Source organism: Mus caroli, unplaced genomic scaffold (assembly GCF_978045245.1).
Source record: "Mus caroli unplaced genomic scaffold, Mus_caroli_1 scaffold_6, whole genome shotgun sequence".
NCBI lineage: Eukaryota > Metazoa > Chordata > Mammalia > Rodentia > Muridae > Mus > Mus caroli.
The window spans coordinates 2000745-2012759 of NW_028227261.1; the positions used below are offsets into that span (position 1 = coordinate 2000745).

At 54.6% G+C, this 12015-nt stretch overlaps 1 protein-coding gene across 5 annotated transcripts in view; it reads right to left on the reverse strand.

The window, feature by feature from the left end:
• Window positions 1–2751: 2751 nt before the first annotated feature.
• Window positions 2752–12015, reverse strand: part of Megf6 (multiple EGF like domains 6) — a 106716-nt gene continuing 97452 nt past the window's right edge. For 3 of the 5 annotated variants that reach the window (XM_021160676.3, XM_085838534.1, XM_085838533.1), the window contains 11 exons: window positions 11424–11552; window positions 11179–11307; window positions 10953–11084; window positions 10678–10806; window positions 10036–10164; window positions 8989–9117; window positions 8759–8887; window positions 8208–8336; window positions 7987–8115; window positions 7011–7139; window positions 2752–4850 (listed from right to left, as the gene is read on the reverse strand). In XM_021160676.3, coding sequence (XP_021016335.1) covers window positions 4783–4850; window positions 7011–7139; window positions 7987–8115; window positions 8208–8336; window positions 8759–8887; window positions 8989–9117; window positions 10036–10164; window positions 10678–10806; window positions 10953–11084; window positions 11179–11307; window positions 11424–11552 — 1361 coding nt within the window. In that variant the 3' untranslated portion in view covers window positions 2752–4782. Of the gene's footprint in view, window positions 4851–7010; window positions 7224–7986; window positions 8116–8207; window positions 8337–8758; window positions 8888–8988; window positions 9118–10035; window positions 10165–10677; window positions 10807–10952; window positions 11085–11178; window positions 11308–11423; window positions 11553–12015 lie in introns of those variants that run through there. The other 2 variants (XM_085838531.1, XM_085838532.1) reach the window with 2 other exon arrangements.

Genomic DNA, 12015 nt, shown 5'->3' on the forward strand with positions numbered 1-12015 from the left:
AGGTGGAGACTGGTCTCATGTTCTGTCCTTAGTTCTTGCACAAGGCTCTGCTTGTGTGGTCAGGGATGGTAGCAGCTGGATCTTGCATGTTTAGCCTGGCCACAGGGCTCTGAGAACTAGGACACAATGGGGACGCTCTGGTGTGGTGATCTTAGGCCCTGTATACCTCCAGGCCAGAAAGGCAGCCTCTGAGCTGACTAGGGCTGGGTCAGGAGCGAACACGATTGGTCTGGCTGTTCAGGTCTCTCCAACAATCCCTTCAGTCTGGTGCTGAAGCCTGTGTCTTTGCTTGGCTAGCGCCAGATCAGGATGGAACACCCAACATGTACTATAGAATCTGACTCCCTTCCCACTGGGCTCTACCTTGCTATAGATGTGACAGGCACAGACGGTGATATCCCTCAGGCCTGAGGAAGAGCTGTGCAGCCAGAAGGGCCAAGTCTAGGCTCAGCCTGACATCAGTCCTCAGCAGAACAAGTGCTCACCCACTTACCTGAGGGCCAGGCCAGAGTTCAGTAAGTAGGCATAGCTGGGCTGACTCTGAGATGGGGCCTATTACCTCCTTCAACCTAAAAGGGATAAACATCTTCACCCCAGTGCCCTGCTTTCACCCCAGAGGAGCTGCTGTGTGTGTGTGTATGACTGAAGGGGACAGCACACTGGTGACTGGGGAAGGGTTTGTGTGTGCACAGATGCTGTGTGTATGCTGATAGGTGCCTTGTTGTAAACCCACTTCCTCTGGCCTCTGGTTTGTTCCCTCTACTGATTGCCCCAAGGAACAGGTCAAGGAGAAGCAGCAGGCTGTCACCAAGCACACTCAGTAGCTAGAGCTAAGTGGACTGGAAGGCTGAGGCTCTGACTCTGAACCCACTCAGGGTCTTGCAGGAGGCCATCAAGGCTTCTAATACCCTAACCATCTCCAGGGAGGCTTGTGCCCTGGTTGGAGCTATGTAGGACCAGCCCTTGGGTGTCCTGAGCTACCTGCAGTGACATTGCCAGTCATGGGTGCTTCAATGGCTGCTGGTCTGAGAGACAGTGGAAGGCCCTTCATCTCAGCAAGCCACAGTGCCCAGCCCTGTATGAGCAGAGTAGAGTAGAGTGAGCTAGGGTCTGGGGGACACTCGCCTTCGCTCTCTTGGGGAGACATTAGTAAAAGGCATGTTACATACTGAGATGCTGCAGACCATTTCCAGAGACAGGCCAGGCCTTTGGCCTTTCCTCCAGGGATTGTGAAAAAAATGGTCCAGCCATAAAGGTGCGCACACAACTTCATCTTCAGCCTTGGAACTGTTCCCCTCTGCACATCAGTCCTTTCTAGTCCTTCCAGAATATTCCTGACTCCTTACGCCGCTGGGCTGCCTAATGGCTATCGCCACCAGCCACAAGGTGAGGGCTTGTTTCTCTCTCAGGCCCGCTGGTGGCTACAAGAGGCACTAACATGGGGGCTCTACCCCAGGACCCAACTTTCCTGCCGCCTCACTTAAGACTCTAGCTTTGGCCCCACTATCCCCCCCCTTTTTTTTTAACTTTTTAAGAAAATATTCTATGTGAAGGGGTGCTTGGCCTTCATGCCTGGTACCCTGGTGAAGCCAGAAGAGGGTGTCGGAGTCTCTCAAACTGGGGTTAAGGAGAATTATGGTCCACCATGTCATTGCCGGGAACTGAACCCTAGGCCTCTGAGAGTGGCGAGTGCTCTTAATGGCTGAGTCAGCTCTTCAGTACCTTTCATTTCCCCCATGTGGGGGTCCTGGGCTCAAACCCCAAGCCACCAAGTCACCATTACCCACACTACCCAGTAAGCCATCTCGCCAGCCCCAAGTTCCTTTAACCTCTACTTATGCCAACCCTAGCATTTTTTCTTTTCCACAAATGTGTCCACGTCCCTGCTGTCGCAGTGCTCTCACACAGCTGCCCGTCACATTCTTTAAGTCTCTCACTGTCTATAGCTGCTTCTCCCTTATTTTTTCCACTTCATATTTAAAAACGTATCAGTCTGGTCCGGCACGGTTGTGCATGCCTGTCAGTAACTTGGAAACATCTGAATCTAAGTCAACTGTTTTACATAGCAAAATCCAGACTGGCCAGGGCTAATAGCAAGGCCTATCTCAATCAGGCAGGCAGTCAACCAACCACAGTATGATGGGCTTGTTAGTCTTCAAAGGAGAGAATGTTGGCTTTCTTACCACTAGCCAGGTGATAAGACCATCTGCCCAGTGTGTGATGGGCCCCAGTTGGATCCCCTGACACCCACAGCCTTATTGATGAGCATAAAGAATCCCTGTAAATGTAAGCATGTGTCTATAAACAAATATCTCGAGCACACAACATGCTAAAGCTTTTACAGATTGGATCCTTGCTTTTTGGTTTGCCTAACCTACCGGTTACACGGAGTGTGTTACATGACATCGTAATGCATTTCTCTCTCCCCGTGATAGCCACCATTGCTCTGGGTTTTTGAGCACCTATTCATGTGAGTGTGTATGTGCCCATGTGTGTGTGTGTGTGTGTGTAGATAGCCACAATGCCTTGTACCTTCACAACAGTAAAGCTCCTTCCCCAGGGACTGAAGAGATGGCCTAGCAGTCAGAGCAATACACTCTTCTAGAGGACCTGCAGTCACTTCTCAGGACCCCCATCAGGCGGCTCAGACCCTGGAACTCCAGTCCCATGGGATCTGATGCCTCTGGCCTCCACAGGCAGCCTTGTTCACGTGAATCCTAAAAACAAACCTTTAAAAACCATTCTCTCCAGCTCTCTGGCCATGGTTGTACTTCTACCCTCCAACTGGCTCTTACAGGCTAGATCCTGTGACTTGCTTTTTAAAAAAATTATTACAATATTTATTGGGGGGTATATATGAGGAGGTCAGAGGACAACCCGTGGAAGTCACTAATCTTCTATCACAGGGGAAACAAAGTCAGGTTGTCAGGCGTGGTAGCAAGGGCCTTAACCCCCTGAACCACCTTGTCAGCAAAGATCATATGACTCTTAGTGAAGTCTGGATCACTATCTACTCAGGCCCTGTTAGCCTGCTTTTTCCATCCCTGTTTCTCTTTCCCTTCCTGTCCCTGGGTGGACCTTGGTCCTCAGGTGGGCTAAAGTGGGCCACTCTATCTCCTACCTCTGCTGGCTACAGCTGCTGCCTCCCTGCCTATCACAGGACCGGTGATGCCCTGTCTCTGACTTCCCCACAGTTACCCAGCCTGGGGTTGACCTGTGGTTTAGAGGGAAATTTTCAGTTCTCCTCATGATGGCCATGTAGGAAGTGTGCCGTGAGGTCTCCTGTGGCTCCCTCCTGGGCTCTTCCCCAAAATATTTCCAAATTAGACATGGGTGAACCTGTGGGCATGGTGATAGTTTAGCTGGATATAATTGTATATTTTCAATACCTGTGACATCACCACCATTTCCTGGCTGCCAGTCCCTCCCTTGTAGAGTTTCTGGCCAGTCTGATTCTTAAAACCCTTTTCCCTCTGGGTGCTTTAGAATTCCTCCTTCGTCCCCATACTGCCTGCTTCACATTCACGCAACGCTCCACCCCACTCTCTGCTCCATCCCTCTGCTTTAACCTAAGTCTCTATACAGTGGCCAACTGACTTGCTCCCAATACTGGCCACACCACTGCAGCCTTTGAAGTGTCCCTGGAGGTTTTAGCTGCCTCGGATGCAGTGGGAGAGGGAGGAGGCAGCCATCACCCAGATCCAAAACAAGGGGCTTGAGTGGGAGCAGAGGCTCAGGTCTAAGTCCAGCCCTCCTCCAATTTCTGCTGTTCTTGGCACACACCCCTACAACCCTCCTGTAGCTCTGCTCTGAGCTACACTCATCTAAGGTATCAGCCTCAATCCACAGGGGGGAGGAGGCCTGGCTCCTGTGATGCTGCCTGTCCATCACCCTGTTGAGGCAGGGGGTCAGCTGTTTTGGTTAAGCATGGATTTCCTTCCACACTACCCCTGCCCTGCTCCCTCTGGGACATTCATTCTGTAGTCTCTGGAGGTGTCTCAGGCACCAATGTGTTCTCTGGAACAATTTACCTTGGCAGGCACTGCCTCATGCCCTAGAGCCGGAAGTCAGGAAGAACCCTACGGTGACTGAAGCAGCACTCCTCTGTCATTACAGAGGGGTACAGGAGGTTCCCATCCAAGAACCCTCATGCCAGCTGCTCTTGGAAGGACCCACAGAGTCTACAGAAAGCACAGAAACCCAGGCCATGGAGACACCACTGTGCCTTTAACTCACTGGGCTTTACAAAACCCTTGATCCCACTTGCTGGAGACCCCACAGGCCACTGCCTAAGTTCTGGGGTCAGGCAGCTTCCAGCTGACCCAGGACCATAACGGCAGGTGGAGTTGCCCATAAATACCTTACATAAATATGGTCTGGACTATATTTCCAGGTAAACAGTTGGCTGGCTGCAGTAGTCCATGGCCTAGCACCAGAAGGACCTGGCAAGCAGGTGGGGCCTTGTCTATTCCCACCTTGGTCCCATCCCAGGTCGCTGAAGAGGGCCAAGATTCCACAGCACAGCCTGCAGGGTCCCCATGTAAACAGCGGCCCAAAGCCCAGCCGACTTCCTGGATTCCTTGTGTCCAAAGGAGGCCTTCTTCCCCATGACCATGGAGCCCGGGTGTGTGGCTATATGACTATCCATAGCTGTCCACAGAGATCCATGGCTTTCCAGGAGAGGCGTGGACCCAAAAGTGCCACCTCTATCTTAGCCACCAGCAGGGCCTGGGTCCCTTGGGCTGGAACACAGTAGTGGGCCTCTGTGGGCGTTCCTCTGAGTTAGTGCTTCATGGCCCTGCTGCTAGGGTGCTGGAGTGCTGGTCTGATAGAGGACAGCTGTGTGGGCACTGGGGACATGGGAAGAAAAAAAGGTTTAGCAATAAGGTGGAGTGGAAACCCTCAAAACAGCCACATTCCAGGCTAACATTGTCATCTTCCCTCATCAGCAAAGCCTGGTAAAGACAATAGCCCATCCCCCTCCCCCACGTGGTCCAGTCCCATCTCCAAGGTCCAGGGAAGCAAAAATGTACGTCCTGGTATGGGACTCCTCCTCCAGGCTTAACCAAAGAGCAGCCCCTGGGCAAGCACCTATCACCTGGGCTGGGCATGAGCTAGCCGGGTGACAGCTGCCCCCAGTAATGATGCAGTAAGGCATTAGTTACCTACACCCACAGGGACCCCACATGTCCACCAGCAGATCCTTCTCCACCCTACTGTAAGCAGTTGGGGGGAGGGGGGATCTGATCAGCTCCCATTCTGCCAACCTCCAAGAAGGGTGGGAGCAGGGTTCTGAGGCTGGTTGGGGAAGGCTTTGCCCAAAGTTAAGCTAATCCCACCCCAGGAAAAAATGGCTGGCCCAGGACTCCCAATGCCCTCCCCACGGTCCTATCTTCAGAGATGTGCTAAATGTCTATGCTAAATGTACATAGGGATGTCCTAGGATGTAGTACCATATTTTACCACTGGAGGTCACTGTGGGTAGCATTATGTACTCCCTCCCACCAGGTACATAGCCTCCCTTCTCCCTCTGCAGAAATCCTTCTCAACACCTTCAGCAGACTGGGCCTGGGGAGCCAACAAGGACACCATAAGGGCCTGGGTTATCCACGGGGGTGCGGTATTCCCAGCTCTGCCCTGCAGGTGGGAGGTGCAGTCCCGCAGAGCCTCGGGGACTTGGGTGTCAAGGGACTACTGCCCCAGCTTTGCATGTGGGTACACTCAGGCACAAGTATACAATAAACCATGAGTGCACACATGGACTGGAGCATGCATGCCTAGGACAGGCATGCACAGTAAGTAACACATGCATTTGGAGTCAACACAGTACACACACCTGGTGCATAGACACCACCAGAATATGCATATGCACAAAGATGTGGGCACACGGGTAGACCTGAAGCCACGCATGTACACATGGAGCACACACATACCTGAAGAATATATACATGGGACACATACTCACCCAGAAAGTGCCTAACTAAAGCCCATGCATAACCCAGAGAACATGCACTGTGAGCACACACCAGGAAGATGCACACCTGCTCTGTACTTCCCTTCTGTACTACTTCTGTACTACTCTTACAGGTGGGACTGTACTTCCCACCTGTAAGGCACCCCTCTGGATAGCCCAAGCCCTTATGGTGCCGCTTGTTGGCTCCCCAGGCCGAGTTTGCTGAGGTATTGAGAAGGATCATACATGTACCAGGAGGATTGGGCACACACACCTGGAGTGCACACACGCATGCACCTGCAGCATGCATAAACACCTGGAGTACACACAGACCTGCAGTACACACACACCTGGTGTGCATGCACCTGCAGCATGCATAAACACCTGGAGTACACACACAGACTTGGAGTGCACACATGAGCAGGACACACCTGCAGTACACACACACCTGGTGTGCATGCACCTGCAGCATGCATAAACACCTGGAGTACACACACAGACCTGGAGTGCACACATGAGCAGGACACACCTGCAGTACACACACACCTGGTGTGCATGCACGAGCAGGACGCATATCTGGAGCACGTGCATGCATGCACACACAGTGCATGCATAGTTGCCCTCTCATGCTTCTATCACTGCTCTGACGTGCTGGCACATGTGCACACTCAGTAACTCACAACACACTGATGTACTTGCACGTCCTGGCTAACATACATCATTGCTCACAGATACATGGGCATTCATGTATGCACCCCCCCATACTGAATCGCCCATCCCTGCCTGCATATGGATCTGTGAGCTCACACTGTAATCTGCAGGGTCACTCTGGGGAAAGGGTTGATGCTCTAGGCTGGCAGTGCAACCTGTTCCTGCCATGGGAAGTGGCTTGAGGCCTCCTCATCACCACCGGGAGCTGTGTGGACTCTGGGTGCCAGGAAGGGATGACCAAGTTTCTCACTGACTGGTCAGGCTCCACCACTCGGTCTTGGGGCAAGGGGTGGATTCCTGACCAGAGATGGGAGTCTTCCATTCCTCCTCTGGGAACCTGACTCACCTTCCCGGCAAGTGGGTCCCATGTAGCTGTCCACACAGTGGCACTGCCCACTGATGGGGTCGCAGTCAGCCCCACCCCCGCAATCACAGCGCAGGGCACAGCCCGGCCCAAAGCGGCCCCTTCTGCAATCTGTAGAGGCAGGAGGTGGGAGAGAGACATGAGCACTGTCACATCTGCCTGGACCTGGGCGGAAAGCTCAGGTGGAACGACGTCCTATGGGAAGGGAGTGGAGAAGACCGTGGGCCTCAGTTTCCCCTGAAAAGGTTAACAATTCCTATCCACTTCTAAAATATCTGAGTTCTATGACCTTGAGCTCTTTTTTTTTTTTTTTGGTTTTTGGTTTTTGGTTTTTTTGAGACAAGGTTTCTCTGCAGCCCTGGCTGTCCTGGAACTCACTCTGTAGACCTGGCTGGCCTTGAACTCAGAAATTCACCTGCTTCTGCCTCCCAAGTGCTGGGATTAAAGGCACGCGCCACCATGCTCGGCCTAACCTTGAGCTCTTAAATGGAGAAGCACTGGCCTACACGCATTCCTGCCTGGTGCCTGGGTTGGTGAGGCAGTAGCTACAGCTGCTGTCCCCAGGGCTGGATGAATCCACAAGTCACTAGGCCACTTTTACAGCCCCAGGCAGTCTGGTTTAAAAGGGTCATGGCCACGATTGTTAAGTCAGAGACATATTCCTACCTCGCTAGAGCCATTCTCATGATACCCAGACAGAGTCCCAAGACTCAGTCTAAGGCTACCACACAGCATGACCCTAGCCTTGGCAGCTCCGATGGATGTCTATGCTTGGTATATCATCTTCTGGCCACTGCCACAGCCCTCAGAGGGTGCAGGGAGAAGCAGAGATCACAGGAGGGCACAGTGCCTAGTCTGAGGCCTGGCAGGCAGGCAGACAACCGATATGATTGATATTTGCTGTTAGTGTAGCCCTACCCCTCCCTACATCTCATCCTGGGAAGGAGCCCACACTCACCTAGATCACATGTGGTTCCTGTACGCCCTGGTGGGCACAGGCAGAGGCCGCTGATGGGATCACAGGGCACACCCGTGGGGCAGTTACACTGCTGCAGGCAGCCATCTCCAAAAAAGCCTGGCTTGCACCCTGGTGGAGGCAATGGGATCCGTGTTCCCTTCCCCCAAATTAACCAAGACAGAAAAGAGCACAGGGGTCGGCAGGGGGAGGCAAACACTCACCCCTCTCGCAGAACTGGCCATGGAAGCCAGCAGGGCAGAGGCACCGGCCACTGACAGGGTCACAGGGAGCGTCCTGTTGACACTGACAAACTCTCTGGCAACCAGATCCATGGAAGCCGGCAGGGCAGGCTGGAGAGGGATCCGAGTTAGGCCGAGTCAAAGGCAGCAGAAACCCCTCGTTTTCCCAGAGTGGGCAAAGGACCAAATCCAAGAGCGGAGAGAGGACCTTTCCTATGTGTCTGAGCCTCCCTCCCTCCCTCCCTCCCTCCCCCCCTCCCTCCCTCCCCCCCTCCCTCCCTCCCCCCCTCCGTTTCTACGATTAGCTTCCGCATGCCAGCCAGGGCTCACATGGCAAGGTAGAAGCATCAGAAGGAGCTAACATGGGAGCCCATCTCCACCTGTCCTGTGTGACCCTGAGCAGACACTTCCAGCCTCAGAGCCTGGCCATCCCATCTCTCCCCATGAGCAATGCCTGAGAGGATGACCACTGTCTTCGTGAGCCAGGACCAGCCTAGACAGCATACACACGGGAAGGGGGCAGCCCCACTCACTGTCTTCACAAGCTTGACCATAGAAGCCAGGGCCACAGAGGCAAGCACCCGAGGTGGGCTCACAGCTGCCATTGTTCTGACAGGAACACTCCAGGAGGCAGGCAGCACCATAGCGCCCAGCAGGGCAGGCTGCACAGGAACGGGACAAATGGATTCTTAGCTGCTCCCACAGCCTCCCAGGCCCCCAAACTCTGCCTCCTTCTCAGGGACCAGCCGCCCCTCACACTCACCGTGCTCACAGTGTGGCCCCATCCAGCCCAGGGGGCAGGAGCAGCTGCCATTGGTAGCATGACACAGGCCCCCATTCCTGCAGGCACACTTGTGTTCACAGCCCTTGCCAAACCGGTCCTGGGGACAGCCTAGGGGCAGAAGGCGGGCACAACAGAGAACTCTGGCTGGACGTGCTTTCGGACATGTCCCCACACCGACTGATGTTCGTTCCACAAATGCTTCCTGAGCCGCCCAGTACTGGCTTTCCCCTCCCTCCCAGAATCCCTTAGAATTCTGGGCAGCCACCATCAGGTCTGATATCAGGGACCACTGTCTTCAGGGGACTGTAAGTAAGCACCCACACATCCAGCTAGGAGTCAGGAAGGCTTCCGATCACTTCCTCAGGGCTGAGAATGTATGCCTTGGAGACCCAGGGTCAGGCATGGCCTGCTGCTGACCACCTCACACAGGACTGTCTTTCCTAGGAGTGAGGCGGGACCAGGTGCCATCCTGGCTGCAGCCTGACCTTGGACTTCTAATCTGACTACACCAGTCCTAGGCTGAGAACAGCCTTTGTGAGGACTAAGGGAGGAGCTGCGAGTATGCCCGTGGCGTGGGTCAGGACCACTGTCCCCTGGTCTACCCATGTGTCACTATTCCAGCTTGTATCTCCTGGGGTCCCTGGGCTTGGAGAAAAGGACCAGAAAATAGCCTTCCAAGAAAACATTGGGACACATGCTACCAGGCTCAGAAGGGCTTCCACTGGCCACAGAGACATGAACAGGCAGGCTACTGAATGAACCAACTCTCAAGAGTCCTGAGTGGGTGGGGCCCTTGTTGGCATGGGATGGCCAGTGTGCCAGCAGGGCAGGCGGTCCACGTGGTAAGTAAGGGACTGCTTCTCAGCCCCAACGTTTCTGGGGAATTCACAGTGGCTGGGAGTGTGAATGTGTCCCTGGGGAATGGGCACAACCCCTCCCAAGATGAGTTCACTTCAGCAGCCTGCTCCATAGCTCAAGGACACATTAGTGAACTATGAGCATGCTCAGTCCCCTGCAGACACTCACCGCGCTCACAGTGGCCTCCCGTCTTCCCGGGAGGACAGATGCAAGTCCCCGACACCGGGTCACATGCCGCCCCTTGCCCGCATGCACACACGTGGGCACAGCTGGGGCCGAAGCGACCCTGTGGACAGGCTGTGGAGAGGGGCAGGTAAGTAGTTGCTTCCATTCTGACTACATCCATCCTAGGCTGTACCAGCCCCAGTGACAGGACAGTAGAAGACAGGGTCAAGCCACCAATTCCCAGCATCCCCCATCTTCCTCATGAATAGGCTCTGCTGGGAGCTCGGCCCAGGCCATCCCTACAGGGACACACTGCCACAACACCCCAGCTCTGCCTGGATTCCACATGGGAAAGTCTGCATATGATCCAGGAGAAAGTCCCTTTCCTGGGCAGGACGCTTGGCCACAGGGTTGTGCTCAGTTATCTGGGACAGAGCTGGCCAGAAGCTGGAGTCCTCTGGGGTCACACTGATGCCCTCACACCGTCCTCAAAGCCACTCTAGCTTAGATCACTAACAGGGGACTCAAGAGTCAGGGAAGCAGGTGGGCAGGGGGCTGTCCTCCCGTAGGCTGGCCAGCAGGGCCCTGCCTCCTTCCTCAGAAACTCGGCAATATACCACCCAGCCTTGCAACCTAGTTCCTCACCAAGGCTACAGTCGGTCCCAAGGAACCCAGCAGGGCAGTGGCAGGCTCCTGTGGCTGGATCGCAGGTCCCACCATTGAGACACTTACAAATTTGTTCACAGCCTGGCCCATACCGCCCAGATGGGCATCCTGCAGAGAGAGAAGGGTGGAGGTCTGCTACACAAGCTGGAGGTGGATTCAAACATGCAGCACCCCTACACATGGCAACCTTGAGAACTGCCCCCTCTACCTTACATACCAGAATGGCAGACAGAACCACACATCCCCTGACTCACGTTGCTGACAGTCGGTGCCATGGTAACCAGCAGCACATACACAGGCCCCTGAAGCAGGGTGGCAGGCCCAGGTCTCACCAGGACATTGGCACGGGTGCTCACAGTCCTTGCCAAAGGTGCCAGGCTGGCAGGCTAGGAACAGGTCAGCTAGGGTCAGGCCTGGCCTAACCCTCAGGGATCCCCCAGTTGTCCCTCTCCACAAAGCAGGTGTTGGGGGAGCACCTACCCTGCTCACAGCCAGGCCCAGTGAAGCCAGGTGGACAGTGGCACTCTCCAGAGACATGGTGGCAGGAGGCACCAGGCGGGCAGTGGCAACGCTGAGCACAGGCCTCTCCAAACCAGCCACGTGGACAGGCTGTGGGAAGTGTAGAATGAGGTAAGCTTTCTGGGAACGGAGCAGTGGGGATCCCCGAGATGGCTGTGCAGCACCAGCTCCCTCCCAAAGGTCCATAAACTGTTATCTCTGCTTACCCTGTTCACAGTGTGAGCCCCTCCATCCTGGGGGACAGAGGCAGGCCCCCGTGACATGGTGACAGGTGGCACCTTTCCGGCAGGCACAGTGCTCCTCACAGTGAACCCCAAACATGCCACTGATGCAGGCTGTAGCGTGAGAGACAGACAGAAGGTTGGGAATTACAGCTCCAGGGCCTCTGCTCATAGAAAGTGAGGGAGAAGCTGGGACCAGTAAATAACAAAAGGAGAGTCACAGGGTCTCCCTGAAGCCTCCCAACTTGTCTTCTCAGCATCAGTGGCCCAGGGGCTTGGGTCTGAGTGAGGGGTTCTCTAGGCTGGGTCTACAAATGGCAGTGGCTATGCAGAAGGGGAAGCAGAGAGGGGAAGACTCAGAGAGGTCGGACAGATAAGTATCTAGTCCAGTGTCCACTTGTCCAGATGCTGAGGGGGTTTGAAGCCTGGAGGGAGAACAAGTATGGGCAGAAAAGCCACAGCCTGGGCAGCATCTTGCAATCATGGAGCCTTGGGCAGTACAGGGTTCAAATCCAGAGACCACAGCTTCCTCTCTGGAGCCTCTCCCCAAAATAGAAGCAAACCAGCCAATCAGGCT